General features: G+C 44.5%; 1 protein-coding gene across 3 annotated transcripts in view; it reads right to left on the bottom strand.

The window, feature by feature from the left end:
• CUX2 (cut like homeobox 2) overlaps nucleotides 1-17,082 on the bottom strand; it is a 144,622-nt gene that overhangs the window by 23,627 nt on the left and 103,913 nt on the right. For all 3 annotated transcript variants that reach the window (XM_089489733.1, XM_089489735.1, XM_089489734.1), the window contains exons 4-5: nucleotides 11,618-11,696; nucleotides 283-420 (exon numbers count right to left, since the gene is read on the bottom strand). In XM_089489733.1, the coding sequence (XP_089345859.1) occupies nucleotides 283-420; nucleotides 11,618-11,696 (217 nt within the window). The remainder of the gene's footprint in view (nucleotides 1-282; nucleotides 421-11,617; nucleotides 11,697-17,082) is intronic.

Genomic DNA, 17,082 nt, shown 5'->3' with positions numbered 1-17,082 from the left:
AGATCAGAGTGGCTCCACACTTTGGGCACCCAGCACAGGACTACTAGCCTTCCGTCTGCTTTCTGAAAGTTCAAAAGATATTACCTGTGCCTCTATCAAGCATTTCCTCATGTGTATAAAGGCTAGAAACCTGTCTATTTCCCCCCACATGAAAGCTGAGGTTTCTATAAAGCTGAATTTGACACTTTCCTCCTATATTCCCATCACACATATAGTACATCCAGGCATTCACCCCACCCTGCTGCCCGAGACAAATCATCGCACCAGGGCGGTGTCTGATACCTTTTGCACACAGGAGCTCAGAGTTGTTCTGCCATGGCCTGTTAAGCTCCTTCAAAGGCGGGTTCTCGGGTCCAAGGCAGTGCAGCTGCCGATGCCGGTCTTCGAGGCTCTGTGTTGTCTCCAGGGCAGGTACAGGAGCTAGATGAGGAAGAGGTAGAGGCAGAAGGGTCAGCACCCCACTTCTCACAAAATCAACCCTGTATTGGTAGCTAGGTGTCACTTGGCAATGACAAATTTCTCTCCCTCCTCCCCCTTTGTCATTTTTATTGCAAGGAGGTTTCCAGGTGGCTGGCAAGCAATACAGCAGCTATTTCAAAGAACCTCATCCACTGGCATATGCCAGCAGCAATGGGATAACGTCTACAGAGGGGATAAAAAGTGTCTGTGCTCTTGGCATGACTAAAAACAGTTTCACCTGGTTTTAAAAAGGATCTGCCAAGAGTTTGTCCTGCTGACATTGAAGCATCTAAATGTTACAACAGCCTTAACACAAGATCATGATCTTTCTAACATCAGGGAATGCTTTCCAGTGAAGTCCTGCGCATACCCTGGAATGTAGCTTAATGATGCAATTTCTATTCACGCAAGGCCTTAGCTGGGCCAGCTGGATCTTATTGTCACTTCATGCAGATCGAAGCCCAGCTCCAACCAAACAGCAAATGATGGAGGCTGCTGCCACACTGCACAAGAAATGCAGTGTGACACCACTTTAACTTTTGTGGCTCCATCCAAAGGAATCCTGGCATTTGTAGTTTGTTGTGGCACCAGAGCTCTCTCACAGAGAAGGCTAAAGATCACACAAAACTACAGATCCCAGGATTCCATAGGAAGGAGCCACAAGAGTTAAAGCAGTGTCAAACTGCATTAATTCTACAGTGTAGATGGAGCCATAATCAACCCATTTTGGAACTGCACCACAGGTGGGATTTGCAGAAATGAATGGCCATCCAAAATGATAGATAGATAGATGCATCCCTACATGTAGAAAACAAGAAATATTGGAGGGTATGCCAGGTGTTTTAGGCTCTATTTCAGAGGCAGGAACTGGTAAAACCACCTAAGAAAACCCAGTGAAATTCATGGGGTCACCATAAGTCAACAGGTGACATGAAGGTGCGCGCACGCACGCACACAAGGCTTTACCATAGTCCAATTTTGTTGCCCCATTCTGCATAATGGTAGAGCCTGCCCAACTAAATGGCTGGAGGATTCTGGGAGGTTTTTTTTCTTTTTTCTTTTTAAAAAGAATACATACAAGTGCACATAACAAACCAGAACCAATTTACTTAGACTTGATAACATGGCAATTAAAGACAAGCATAAAATTAATAATAGAGCTAGCATGGTATAGTGGTTTGAGCATTGGACTATGACTCTGGAGACCAGGGTTCAAATTGGTGCTCAGCCATGGAAACCCACTGGTGGCCTTGGGCTAGTAACACTTTCTCAGCCTCAGAGGAAGGCAAATCCAAATCCACACTGAACAAATCTTGTCAAGAAAACCCCATGATCAGTTCCCATAGGCTCACAGTAAGAAGGCTCACAACAACAACAACAACAACAACACTCTAGATCAGTGATGGAGACCAAGTGCCCAAACTGCAACCCAAAACCCACTTATTTATCACGAAGTGCCAAGTCCCTCCGACTTTCCAGTAACAAACTTTGACAAACTCTGTGCTGGGCTAACAGCACATGTGCCCACAGAGAGGGCTCTGAGTGCCTCCTGTGGCATGCGTACCATAGGTTTGCCACCACTGTTCTAGATGGGATTTATTTGTGGTGTACCAACAGAGATGTATTGAAACTGCAGGACGGGGAGATAAGAAGAATACACAAATCAGAATACAGGCTGTCTAATTCTCCCAAATACACCCAATGACTTGTCTGGCTTTGGAGGTATTATCCAGAAGGCACTATCCACTCCTTTTCAAACATATCTCTGCAGCCATAGAGTTTGGAAAACTTTGTCAACTTCTGCGATAAGAGATAGAAAACAGAGAAGTGTGGAATCATTGGCAGCATGCTTTTGAACCCAGAGCTGCATCTGGACTTCTGCCTGGCTTCTGCAGGGATTGCAGTTCAATACCAGGCTGGAATACACACTAAACACTTTACAATCCCAAAGGACATGTATGATGGGGAGTTCTGCTCTCAAGGAACAATGCGTGTCAGAGGGCTGTGAGGTCCAACATGCCTGAAGGATCAGTCAATGAGGAACGGCGGCCCTAGGAGCTCAGATCTGGCTGGCTCTTCACGGCTGCTGTCACCCAGTAATATTTCCAGGGGTGGAAACGAAAGAGCCGTGCAAAGTAAGCCTTTTCCATCCCTGGCTTAGATGATATTCCACCCAGGGCCCGGCGCTGCTGCAAGCCTGCCTCAGTTACCATCCAACGGCACGTTCTGCCGATAATGCCTGTTTACTCAGGCCGTGGCGGACGTCGACAAGTGCGCTTTCTGCCGAGGTAAGCAGGTGCATTCCAAGCAGGCTTTCTCCTCTCCATGCGCAGCTCGCCATCATTAGCCTGCCTCGGCTCAGTGGGGGGCACCATTATGCCTCCCAGGGCCAATGTAATTATACATTGACATAATTAACCCAGCAAGCCCATTAGGAAGGCCAGCTAAAAAAATGCATCCATAATTATTTGTTGTGCGCATGCTAATGAGTCCATCTGCACTGCAATTGTATAACACGGACAAATTAATTTACAAGTCTGGCTCTTTTTTAATAAGTTCAAGAAACTGGCTCCGATTGCAACTAGGATGCTATTTTTCTCTTCTGCCACACTGACCCATCCCCATGTTTATTGTTTATTTTTTTGGAGGGATGGCCCAAAAGGAGAATAAAATTGCCTAGGGTCAAAAACCTGGCAAAGATGAGAGCAACTGGATAAAGCAAGGTTAAAACTTAAAACGTTCAACCAAATGTAGACCAATTTAGGCCACATGACAGTTGGGTTGATTCAACCAAGAAAGCCATTGCTGCCCCGAGTTTGCAAGACCTGAGCAGGGCAGCTGATGCTCTGGGCTTTTGAGTTCTGCCATCCATAGGGTTGCCATAAATTGAAGGCAACTCAAAAGCAGTTATACAGTAACAAGTTATCCTGTCCTTGCTCAGTGGGTAAATGGCGCATTGGACTTGAATGTAACCACCTCAGACTGAACCAGTGACTGGAACATGCACCCTTGTTTGATGCTTGGAAAACTTCAGTGAGATAACAAAGCACATGCACACACAGAATGTGGTTCTATTAAGGCAAGCTGATAAGTAAACATCACAGGCCAAACATTTTATTTGTACCCTTCCACCCTGTTCATGATCTGCAAAGGGCCTCGTCCTCATGCTGCCACCCTTATCAGGATGAGCCAGGGAACCCACTTGCCCTGGGCAACAATTCCACTGGCCATTCTGAAAAGGTCTTTGCTTCCAGCCACAGGGCTAAGCAACTGTCCTTATCAAAGGAGCACATTTCTCCTTTCTCTTCCCAAGTCATACTCCTTCAAATCAGCTTAAGTAATTGCAGGGACAAACTGAAGTAGGCTCCTGTAAATCTCAGCAGGTGTCACTTGTCACACAACCAGGTGGCAAGCCAGACCTGCTGAAATTCCCTCTTTTGCACAACCAAGAAGGTACAGGAGCCCTATCCAGGTTTCATTCTGGCAACCCTATCCAGCTATAGAGTGGCTGCATTAAAGGGCCAGGTTTTTGGACATTTTCCTCCTCTCCTAATCTCCCAATGTTTCTACCATTTAACTGCAAAAAAGAGTTCTGGTCAACCTGAAACCTTTACAGGTTTGTGGCATTCCAGTAAGTCAATAAGACTTGAAGGCGCATACACACACACACACCAGTGAACAGGTCCAGCCATGAACTCAGCGAGTTGCTCTAAGCAAGTGGCAGCCTCATTGTCCCTTTCCCCACAATCTGCAGTTGGAAGTTGACTGATCTACCGTAAAGGGCTGTGGATTAATGCAAAGGTTGCTGAGACCATGTACTGAGTGTGTGTGCTTTGAACAGTCTCAAGCACCCCTTAAACGCATCAGGGAAAAAAATCCTGGCTTTTCTTTGCTAATTAAATGGGATGCTGTGGACCCTTTTTTCCTTCAAAGAACAAATCAAAACAGAACAAACAAACAAACCCAAAATTAAATAAATACAAAAGGTGAACCAGCCACAGAGACAGCTAAGTGGGCTTTCCCCTTGTTGCTGCGTGGTACGCATTCGCTGCTAAAAGAAACTCCAGGAAACCAGAAAGCAATAAATCCAAAGCCAATAAAAGGGCAGCTGCATCGTCTTTTGCCGGGGTTACGATCCACCTGTAGGACTCCCAGCTGTGGAGGGTCATCAGTGGGAGACACCGAGCGTAGCTGGGTTTGGAGAAGCAGAGGAGGAGGGAAAGAAATGAAAAGACTGGATAGCTTTACAGCCGTTAATAACATTTGCAGCTATACACGCTAAGATAATGCTATGGGTAATTACATCTCAGGCTTCAGGCTGGGAGCCGAGGAGATGGCGCTGGCCAAGGAGACTCCTTCAGGAGACACCGTGGGTACATTTTTGCCTAGGGCTTGGTAGTTCTTTTTTTTTTTTTTCCTGTTTGGGGGGATGACTATAATTCTTTCAATGCCCCAAGGAATGAATGCATTGGCTGGATGAGTCTAAGAACTGTCATCTAAAAAACAACTCTGCCAAACTCCACAATGGTGTTTTAATCTAAACTTGAATGGATCCCAACAAAGCGTTGAACCCTATCCCCAAAACATATTGGGGAACTGTAAAGGTCAGACTAGGGGACCACCCAGAAATACAGAAGGAAGAAAAGGTTGAAAATACTCCTCTGTCCAATTCAATAGAACACGCAATACACAGGAGTTTGGGCTTTTTGCATCCCCCTGAAAAACTCTGTAAACTCTGCAGAAAAAGGTTTCATGGTTTTTACAGGCATATTCACAGAAATGCACATTACTGCATGTGTTGCTGTCCATCTGCTGTGCATGCATTTGGACAACTGCTCTTTTTCAGCAGAGGGAGGGCAAATAGATACGAACAGATGCACATTTCGGCAGGAAAGTAAACACAACTAACTATTGGTGTGAATGTGCAAAAATCCACAGCAATTCACATAATACTCTTGTGTGCAGACCAGCCCTAAAACCTAGAAAGGACTGACCACCCAGCATGAGAATTGACGCGGAGGAATCGCTCAAAGGCCATCTTGAGGCACAAGTCCGATGGCAATAAAAATCTTTCCATGTAAACCTGTAGTAGTGGGCCTTTGTGGTAATATATTCATTCTGCCAAGGCACAGTCCCTGGAGAGGTCTCTCTTTTCACAATGAACCGGCTCCTATCCCATAGGCCTTCCATGAGAAATACTCTTGCAGTTGGGCTGATCTCGCAGCAAACCAAAGCAGGTGCTTTCTAGTCCTACTGGAAAAGCCTTGCCACTGCTAATAACTCATTTACTTTCACTGCAGTAGATGAGATGCTCATGAGGGACCTGTTTGTTTTTTTAAATTGTGGGGAAAATAAGTCTTTGAAATCAAACAGTGGCGCTCTTGAAAAACACAACGGACTGGTCTGAAGTCCAGTCACTAGGGGGCGCTGTTGAACACAGTTTGCAACCGCCAGGTCCTGCATCCTTCAACCTTTTGGACCAACCAGGACTCGGGGGATGAGAGAGTTTCTGCTCCCTGTTCAGCTCAGTCTTTGGGGTCATAAACTATTGACTCTTCCATGGCTTTGAGCCTCTCCATATTGAGCTAGGCTAGTCTTTCAACCACTGACATTGCATCTGCCACCATACTCCAAGCCTTACAAGCCTGGCATAACTTGTCTAAGCTTGTGACCTGCTGGCATAGTTTACAAGAACCCAGGGTGACCTCCATGCCATGATGAAGTGGCAGAATAGGATTTTTTCCTTTCTCTATCACTTATCATTTTACAAACCCCATCCATGCCCACCTTTATTATTTGATTTCTAAATGTAGAGGGGATGCTGAAATCAGACAGATAAGCCCTGGCCTTTTAAAAGGTTTACATGGAAAGATTTTTGTTGACATTTCATCATCCCAGTTGAAAGGCTTTGTCATGGCTCTGAAACAATGCCTGATCTCAGCAAACAGCTGTTTATAGCAAGACCAGCCTGGGCCCTGTCACTGTCTTTCTGTCAAGAGACCTGTCACTTTGCATAGCCATCCCACATTAACAGATTTCTAGATCCTGCTAGAGAAAACCCACTAAATCAACTGTTGAGCGGCAATCCAACACATGGGTAAATCCACTTTCTTCAACGGATCTACTCTAGTCAGGTACTTACAACGAGATTTAGTAGTGTTCAAAGAGATAGTCGTGTTTGTCTGTTTTAGCATAAAAAAACATAAAGGAACCCAGTGGTTCCAAGACTGAGAAGAAGACATTTCTAACATAAACTTTCATGGACTCAGAATTCAGAGACATAGATAGCCGTGTTAGCCTGGAATATCAGTATGCAAAGGGATCTTGTAGCACCTTTGAAACTAACTGAGCCACAGACTTAGTCCACTTCCTCAGATGAATAAAGTGAATTGGTATCTAGGAAGGACCTTAAGCAACATCTTTCCTCCTGCATTTATCCCACAATGACCATAGTTAGAACAGAACTTGTAACCTCATCACCAGACCCACAAGTTTCGCATTTCTATGGCTATTCAAACAGTCTGGTTATAAAAGTCCTTCCTGGGCACCAAGTCGCTCTATGCATCTGAGAAAGTAAACCAAGCGCAGTTAAATCAGTCTCAAACTGGCTGTTGATGTGTAGTCCCTAAAGCACACACCAGACAAGTGCAAAACATATTTGGCTGCCACGTTTTGCACTAGTTGCAGCTTTGGAACATTTTTCAAGGACAGCCCCCCATAGAGCATGCTACAGTAGTCCGATCAATAAATTGTCACACACCATATGTGGTTAACTAACATACCATCAGAGATGGGTAATGCCTTAGGGCCACTGAACAGTTTCAGGTTCTGCAACATGGAACGTTCCTTAAGAAGCACATGGCCCAGAAATGACTCAGTCTTGCATGCCACAGATATGTATGTTTTAAAATGTTGCATTATCCTGCAGGGCTTTAACCCCAGAACAAACTCATCACATGTATAAGGAGTGTAACTGGACTCAAGCATGGCTTCCACTAAGCATTTCCTGGCTGACGTTTGTACACACAAAAACGGCCACTTATCACATACAAACGAGAGCCCAGAGTATAAATATTTAAAGGGGGTTAATACGGAGGATCTTCCTCTGTGGTTTGCCCCAATATCGACCACTTCAAAGGATCGGGCCCTTGAACATGGAGGCATCCTTTAGCAAGGATGCCCAATGGCTGGCATTTGAGCTTTCCTCCACAAATTTGTCTGATCTTGTACATCTAAATAAAGAAATGCACACAATCTAATGCTGGGTGGACAGACTTCACGCTTGCAAGATCTACTTCGTTTTTTCCCTCCTACTAGAACCAAGCGATCCTGCAAAATTGAACCACATTAAGGACTACACATTAAGAAAATAGATGTCTCTGTGCCCCTGAGCGATCAGGCAGACCCAGCAACGTCAGGGACTGCCTGAAGGACGAGACTTCTCCCTCCTTTAACTGTCACCTTATATTTTGTATTGTATTGCAATTTTTACTGTACACCGCTATGATCATTGCGGAATAGCGGTCTATAAATAAAACGTATTATTATTATTATTATTATTATTATTATTATTATTATATAATGGTGTGGGGGGGAGGGAGGTTTCATTGGTAATTCTACCATATTTTCCCAGAAAAATAATACAGTAAGGAGCAAAGGAAGTCCACAACACCCTCTCAATTGTAGTACTAGGAGCTTTCCATCTGAAGGCACCCTTACTTGACGCTGCCTTTAGGCAATGGGAAATCAGGAATTGGGCATCTGCCAGTCTGATGAGAATCACCCAGAGATTTGCCAGAAGATCCTGCCCAAAATTCTGTACGCCCCAAACCGAAGGGAACATTCAGCAACCAAACAAGGCTATCAAAACCATGGCAATATTATTCACCAACCCAGCAAAAGTTGCTAAGCTTTCCTTGGGTGATGCCCATATATATTTTCAAGCATATCATGGCAATGAGGTCTACTAACCTGAGGTCCTCAAGAAGCCAAATCCCAGACCCAATACCAGCTTTGCAAAAACACTTTAGTTATGTTTCTAGCCCTGCCCTTAGCTAACAAGTAAGTGGCTTCTACTTTGCGTGTGTGCGCGAGAGAGAGTGAGTGACAGAGAGACAGTGTGAGTGCATCTGTATTTTTTTAATGGTGTGGGGGGGGTCTGTTGTATGTAAAACACAATGAAGAAATCAGCTGCCACGGCCACGCAAGTCAAAATTGAGGCTGAAATCAAACCATTCTCAACAACAATGACATTAATGATGCTTTTAATACAATTTCACTGCTTTCCTCGCAGCCACCGCCCCGCGCTCGGCCCAAAACACAGACGTAGGCCCCACTTGCTTCTCCATGCCACATCTGTGTGAACAATATCAGAAAGATTTACGAGTTTTCTTCCTGTAATTACAGACGCACAAGCCCAGGCTCACTTTATCAAAATACTTGCTGAGGCATCACACTTTCTCCCCGCTTTTCTCTGCTTGAGGTTTGCATTGAGAGAAGCCATTCAAAGAAGAAGAAGAGGAAGAAGAAGAAAGTAAGTCTGAAAAAGTGTTGAATCAGGAAGTCATTCTTTGCCTCCCATAAAGAATCTGCTTGCCAACAAATACACATATATTTATAGGTACAGTACCTTCCGTGTGGGGAACAGGGCCCATTTAAAGAATGGAGAAACTGGGCAAGGACCGGTAGGGTGCTCCTGAAGCGCAGGACTGTCTGGGTCTCACTCGGCAGGATAAAATTTAATGGTGGGGAGGGAGACATTCAGGCTTGCCCAAATTCCCTCAAGTAACCATTAAACTCCTTTTTGTTATTCCTAAATGTCTGGCAAATGAATTAACCTCCCTGCCGGAGCACTCTCTCTTGCTCTGTGAGCTCTCTGGCAGTTTAGGAGCACTGCAGAGTCAGCACTGTAGGGCAGAATGGGTCCCAATACAAGAGGGGATCCAAGAGGTTTCCTAACCGGGATGGGCAGAGATGGAAACAGATCCAGAAGGTCCTGTGCCAAGCCAGCAAAGCATCCCAGCTGTTCCAGTGGATCTTCTGGAGAAGTTCTAGCAGTTGTTCTGAACATGGGGAGGACGAGCGGAGATATGCCTCCATGCTGTTGCACTGCATCCAAATGGAAAGTCATTAGAATCAGAGAATCCTAGAGTTGGAAGAGAACCCAAGGGCCATCCAGTCTAACTGCATTCTGCCATGCAGGAAGCCACAACCAAAACACCCCCAACAGATGGCCATCCGGCCCTGTTTAAAAACCTCCAAATAAGACTCCACCACTCTCCAAGGCAGCGTATTATTCCAAATAACTTTTACCATCAATTCTTCCTAATGTGTAACTGGCATCCCTTTTTTTTCTGTAGTTAAATACTTCTTGCACACATGTGTAAATAGTACAACCAGGAGTTACACAGGTGTAACAGAAAAAGCCAGCATAGCGTAGCATTTTGAGTGTTGGAGCAGGATTCAACCCCCTGATCCACCCTGGAAACCCACTGGGAAAGTCACACTCTCTCAGCTTCAGAGGAAGGCAAAGGCATGCATACAAAAGCAAATCCAGTGCTTTTAAAGTGGTGCATTTCTTTGAACCATTTAATTTAACCATACATGCACACTCTGAGTGTGGGTCAGTTTCTACAACAGCAGTGTATGCCCACTGTTGAAGGTCCCCAAGATGCTCCTTGTATTTCAGAAAGTGGTGTGAAAATAACCTGAAATCAACCTTCAAAGAAGAGTTTGTTTGCTGGTCAGATCTTGTTTCCTGCCATGCTGAAGGGTACAACAACAGCCATGCTGGATTGTGTACAACCCCCCCCCCCAACCCTCCCATTGAATGAATTTACATGCACAAATGAGTGTGGTTCCAATATTCAGGTTGCTTAAATTGCTCACGTTAATTGATGAAAAATATTTGGATCAACGTAACAACACCTATGGCAAAAAGCCGACATTACACTGCCCCCACCTACCCACCCACCCTGTTCAGTTCCCCCTATGGCTTCTGATGCGGAATCAAGCATCACTCACCTGTTTGCAAGGTTAAATCTGCAGCCATGAGGACTAGTAAGCTGTTTTCCCACAAGATTTTGAATTCGAAAAATCTGGGTTTGCAAGCAGCAGGGATGAGTTGCATAGCCACCGTCCTGCTTACATCGCTAAGATCCACGCACCAAACCCACACAAGTGCTACTCACCATGAGAAATACCTGGGAAGTGTGGCCATATGCACCGTAATGCTTCCAAGCCACCCCCGAGCCCATCAGCTCTAAATTCCATTGTCTGTCCCTTTGCTGTGAAGGGAGTTCAGTCATCTTAGTTAACTCGCCGTCAAAGAGACAAACGCGGATCACGGCAGCGTTATTACAAGGCGCGAGCAAATGTATTCCTTTTTTATTGTCAAGACAGATTTGGCTCAGGCACTGAAATCCAGCGATAGCAAAAGATGTTTCCACTTGTCTGTTGCGCTAGCACTTCAAACAGGAACACGGGGGACAGCAGCTCACCACGAGTTCTTCCTGCGGTGCAGGGAGCCGAGAGGCAAGGCCAACACAACAGAATTATAGCAGCCGAACCACAGATCCTTGGTGCTAAAATCAGTTAATCAAAGCGTTGCACCATACCACATACATCACTTTTCGGCACGGGGAAAATCCAGATTCAGAGACCAGTTATGAATGCTGTTATATTACGAATGAGGATGACACCTTTAATTAAAACAGGACACCCAATCCAGGGGCAACATTTTTAAAAACTTCAATTATTTTTAACATGAGCTTATACAGAAACAACAGGCATTATCTGAGAAGAGGCATTCCCCCATACACTCACACTCGGAATGCCTCTTCTAAGCCAGCACTGTAGAGTCAGAGTTGGGATTCAGAGTTAGTAGAAATGTCCCAACTCTGGTCCTGTCTACACTGGTATGGGGTAGCCCAAAGTACCGTGTCTCCAGAGCTGCCCTGACCCATCCCCATTGCAAAGGCCCTCCATTCTGGCATGTCCACAGCCACTGTGGGTCGCTTCCCTCTGAGATCAGAATGAGGCACCAAGCCTCGATCACAACTATATGCAAAGCCTGATGCGCAATCCCTACCAGACACTGAGAGCAACAATTTCATCCTTCTTAAGGCAATTTCATAAAAGCGGCTGAGGTCTTCCATACCTGGCACTTCAATTAATTGCTTGTAAACGTTCAGGAACGCGGCCTCGGCCTCCTTGCTTCTTTTACTGAGAGCAACCACCTGAGGGAAACAGAAAAACAAAGCAACAATAAAGAGCCGTCAAGGCAAAGATGCAAAGATGCTATCTTGAACAAAGCCCTGGCTAAGATGTCACAGGGCTTGTCTACAGGAGGGGAAAAAACACCCACCCCAAATCTGGCATGACTGCAACACACAATGCACAGCATTTCTCCCAAACCTGGCATGATCAGGACACATGGTGCAGGGTCTTATCAGCAGCAAACTTGGAGTTTAACGCCTTCCACGGAATATTTAAAACTCACATTTTTCTCTGAAACGTCCAGGAAACTTTGGTGGTTCCTGGATCCCTCCTGGATTCGGGGTTTGAGGGGAGGCAAGACAGATCACTGCCTGGCAGGCGCAGGTGCTGCCATTTACTATTGTCTGAGACAGTTCCCCACCCAAAACAATGGCTACAAAGGTTTTTCCCTCTGTGGCACCACTGCTAGTGGGATGTTTTAGAATGCAGCACCAAGTTCTCACAAGCAGGAAAACCCTTGCTGTAAATGTTCCAGGCAGGGAACTGGACACTGGTAGATGGCAGCACCAGCCACGCAGTGATCTGTCCTGGCTCTGGGAATGATGCAGAACAGATGTGGAGTCCTTTCAGACTTTCTCTCCAAGTGTAGACACCACCACAGAGGAAAGTTACACCAGATGTAAATGACGTGAGCTCACACAGGAGGGCAGGTGACAGGAACAGAAGCAGATAGGAGTGCCTTGGGAGGTGGGAATAAATACATCACCAAATAAGAAAATAAATGAAATGAAATTATATGGCTGGGTCTGGCATGAGGAGCATAGCAAGGCCCTCCCTCTATCTCTTAGGCCTGCTGGCCCTTTCATCTCACAGCATAAGTGCATTACAATAACTACGACTGTTTCCTGCAGTAAATTCTAAGGATTTTCATTTGTTGAGGAACTGGAAACTTGTTATAGAGATATTTGTAAGCTGTCTCGAGTCCCAGTTTTAGGGGAAAGGCTGGTGCTGATGGGACAAAAGAACCTAAACTTTGTCTAATTTCCCTCTATAGCTGCTCAAACTGACAGCAAACCCTGTGGTTGTGAATTCCATAGCTGAATCACACTGTGTGCTTTTCTGCATCCTGAATCTCCCACCACGCCATTTCCTTGGATGTATCTGCTGGGTTCTAGTATTAGGGAAAAAGGAGGAAAACATCCAGCCCAGGTGCTAAGAGGATTCTGGGAGCTGTAGTCCCACAGAGGAACTTTCCCAAGCTCTGCTCCTGTCTCTGAATATGGAGGCTGACTCTATCCATCATGACTAACCCATTAATTGTTGTTGAAGGAAGACTCTCTTTTGTCAAGTGTGTCTAACACTCAGGATTAAATTTTAATATGGTAAATTTTAAGATACAGCAAGAACTTTAAAAAAGAGAGAGATACAATAGCAATAATTTAGTATCCAAGGTTTCACTTTCTCATCCCCAAATACCACCAGGATATGATGTACACTGTGAAAAAGTACAAACTTTGGGCTGCATGCCATTCTGTGCCCAGCACAGTGTTCAAACTCTGCCCATTGCCTTGGGCAAAATCTTCAACGCTCCTGTAATGTCACGGCATCATAAATTTTTGATGCACTTTGAGTAAATTAAAATTACAATTTAATGTTGGGGCTTAAATAAAAAATCAAATTGTAACCTTTTGTGCAAATGTTTGGGGTAGGGGTCCTCAGGCAAAAGACACCAACGCCTTGCTTGTTCTTTGCTAGCCACAATGCCTGACATCTTTCAGGTGAGTGCTGGGCATGAAAAACAAACGTATTGTCCCTACTTCATGCCACTTTATGGAATTCACTGCCAGAAGACGTGGGGATGGCCACCAACCAAGACTTAGAACAAGACTAGACAAATCTGTGGTGGACAGAGTTTCTGTCAAATGTGGTTAATGAAACAGCCGCAAGAGCTACATCAGTACTTGAAAGAAACTAGCTACAAACAACAAGTTACTTATAATTAATTACCTTTTTTGCAACAACCAAGTAACATAAAATTTGCAGGAGTGTTCAAGTGTTTGCCCAAAAGTATGGAGAATTAAAACTGGGGACAGGGACATGGGTGGCATGTGAGTTTCCTGGTTGTGACCTAAACAGTGCTTGGACAGAGCAACAGTTTGGGAAAACCTTGGCCTTCAAGCCTACATATGGGTTTCCCTGAGGCATTTGGTTGACTCCTGAAATAAACCTAGATGGTGGATTAGATTTGAGAATTTCCTACACTTTTGATACTGTTTGGAAGGGAGACGCTGGGGTGGGGGGTGTCAATGAGAAGACAGCAATGGAACCAGAGTTCTCTCTCACCAGCATGCTCCAATCTTTCCTTTCCAAACTAGCTCCTAAAGATCATCTTGCAGGAGCGTTTGCAAAACGCCCCCCCCCCCGCTAAAAGCAGAATGATATCAGTGCAATGGCAATGTTAGCGCTGTCCATTTATGAATGATTCCCTCAGATTAAAATCCGCAGCATCCGTAAGACCCTGGGAAATTTCACAAGCTCCAGTTGACTCAGACTACAATTAAAACTTTGTGCCAAACTTTGGTCCAACTGGGTGTCAGCCATGATGGATTTGCCGCCAAGCTCCCACCGCACAGTTTTTCCTTTCTGCTGAAATCAGAGAAACATCACCTGTCATCCTCCAGTTCTCACATGAGCAAGATGCGGAAAAAAGATGAGGCTCTGCAGCAAACCATGGAGCACAGCAAGACACAGGGAAAAGACAAATTTCTACTTTCTACAAATGAACTCGGGTGTTTAGACACAAAGCGAGCCGTCTAATTTATCATAGTTATGAATATTAAAATGAGACTCGGGAGGAGCAAGGCCAAGGAGGTAAAGAAAAAGAAGGGAAGTTAAGTTGGGGGAGTGCTGGTCCTTGCAGCTCTGAGGGCCGGAGTAACCATCTAGGCATATATTTCAATGTTTCCCTACCTCCACAGCACCCCCTCCTTCCGAAATACTATGGAAATCCTCATCATGGCACCGTTTCTCTTTGCTGCTCTCCTGGCCACAGGCTTTGGCTGCAGCCAGTTAAAAGAGCACAACTGCACAATGTACCTCAATGTACTGCGGTCAGGCTCAGTCAACTCTAATGCACTTTGACAAGATCGGAAGAGATCATTTGGCAAAATGCCACAGAAGCTGGAGGCCCTTTATTTTATGAGTCTTTCAAATGTCCCAATGTGCTCACCTAGGAGTGGACTGATCTCAGGCTTGTGGGATCTATCCTGATTTTTACTAGGACCCTGAGATCCACTAACTGTGAAAGAATGGCTCGGGGTGAGGAGGCAGACATACAATAAGAACAGAATGGCTCCAAGCATGGGAACTGGCAATAAGTACCCAAACCAAGCTTATTCTTCTTCCAATTGTTCATCTATCCTATTGTTTGAACTGGGCAGGAGCTCAAGAAACCGAATCTAAGAGGCGGAAACACTTGCCAACCCTTTTGGGAGAAAGACAGGATATAATTCCATTGAATAAATAAATAAATCTGCAAATCACCAAAACCTTCTGGTAGATTCAATCAACTTTCTCCCTCCTCCAATACACACCAAAAGCATGCCTTCTTGTCATTCTTTGCCCTAAAAGTACACTCTAGAGGAATACCCGCGGTTCAAAAGGCCTTCAGACTCAACACATTTCTTGGTGCACTCACAAAATCAGCCACAGAGTTTAAAATCTACTTGGAAAAAAACAACCGCCTTGTTCTAGTGCAACCAGCTATCATGTTGAAAGAATGATCCCATGACACGATCCAGGGCTCTGCATGTGTACATGTGCATGGGGGTGTTTCTCTGTTCAAATGAAGGAAAGGAGCTATGTTGGCTGTGGATGATGGGTGCTGTAATACAATACTGCTAGAGGCATCAGGTTGAGGAAAGAGATATGAAAACCGGCGGGGGCAATAATTAGGATGGACTCCCCACTTTCCCTCAAAGCTATTTCCACCCTGGAAAAGCTAAAATAAAGGTGCACAACAACAAAATGCAATTTGTAATTCCAGTATTTTATAAATAAATCATACTTTTAATATACCAAGTGTGACACTTATAACAAAGTGACTTTCAATCTGTGAAGTGCTCTAATATTGCATTTTTTTCAATTTTTCTGAAAATTTCTGATTTATTAAAACCAAACTGGAAAAAATATCTCCTCCCTGCGCATGGCGTCAAAGTTTACAGACATTTTACACCTCTAGTTGAGGAAGGGCTGCTTTAATGGGACGCTGAAAGGAGCACCTTTAAACAAAGGCACACCTGGTTTACTGCAAGACACAGGTATATTTGAAGTCTTCTACAACTTAAAAGGAAGAAGGGAGTGGTGCATCATTCTTAGCTTAGACTTTTCTGTCTGCAAGAGAAAGGTTTTCCTCTCGGTCCTATGTAGTATTAGAGAAATCTTGTAATTTAAAAATGCCCATTTGAAAAGATCAAATGATCCTGCACCTGCTTGAAAGCAAACAGTCATTCTCACCAGGACCAACTGGACAATTTGTAAATGTAGTCATCTTCAGCGCAGTAAGAGCTAAGCCAACCTAGTGAATCTTAAGAAGAAGTGGAGGCAAACAGAAGGTGAATTTCCTTTCCTTTTGTTGCTCAAAAAAGCTTGTGAGCCTTCCACACAAGACTGAATTTAAATTGCATGTCATTCAGAACCGGAGGTGTACTAGTCATTTGTAATTCACCAGCCACCTGAGCAAAGCGCCTTCTCTCCTTCGCTGCTCCAGGGCACAAAGATCAGTCCTCTTTCCCCTTCCTACTCCATCCTTTACTCTATTGTCAATGTTGCATAAGCCCGTCTTTTTTTTTTTTTAGCATCCTAGTACACAGATCTACTTTTTCAACTACTCTGGTGTATCGGAAAGGAATAGAAATCATGCAAAGCATTTCAGCGCCAGTTTCTACACAAACCAAAAGTTATCCTTCAGGTGTTTTATAAAAAACACCAATCCCAATTCAACTATGCTTATACAATAAAACAGTTGGGACTGCAAAGATACAACCCTCCTACAATTATATGCCCTGCAACTGTCCCAGTTTGGCATGGAGAGTCCAGATTCATCATCTGTCGTTCCATTTTTTAAAAGCTTTCAAACTATCCCAGTTTCTTTCTCCTCTGTCCACTTTCCCTCTTCGTCATCGGCTTACTCCAATTGCTGGAAAGTGAGTCAAGAGGGCAAAAATAGTTTGCACTCCATTTAAGGGAAGCAATATCCCCACTACATTCTGTGCTGGCCAGATCTCATCTGTATACAGTTCTGGGCACCTCATTTTAAGAAGGATATAGACAAGTTGGAGCAGATTTAGAAAAAGGCAACAAGGATGATGAGAAGTATGGAGAACAAAACATATGAGGAAAGGCTGA

The sequence above is a fragment of the Sceloporus occidentalis genome, unplaced genomic scaffold (genome assembly GCF_023333645.1).
Source record: "Sceloporus occidentalis isolate IW3139 unplaced genomic scaffold, rSceOcc1.0.p SCAF_41, whole genome shotgun sequence".
In the NCBI taxonomy this organism is placed as follows: domain Eukaryota; kingdom Metazoa; phylum Chordata; class Lepidosauria; order Squamata; family Phrynosomatidae; genus Sceloporus; species Sceloporus occidentalis.
Note: the sequence above shows the minus strand (reverse complement) of the source record. Positions and strands in the feature narration are given on the sequence as shown.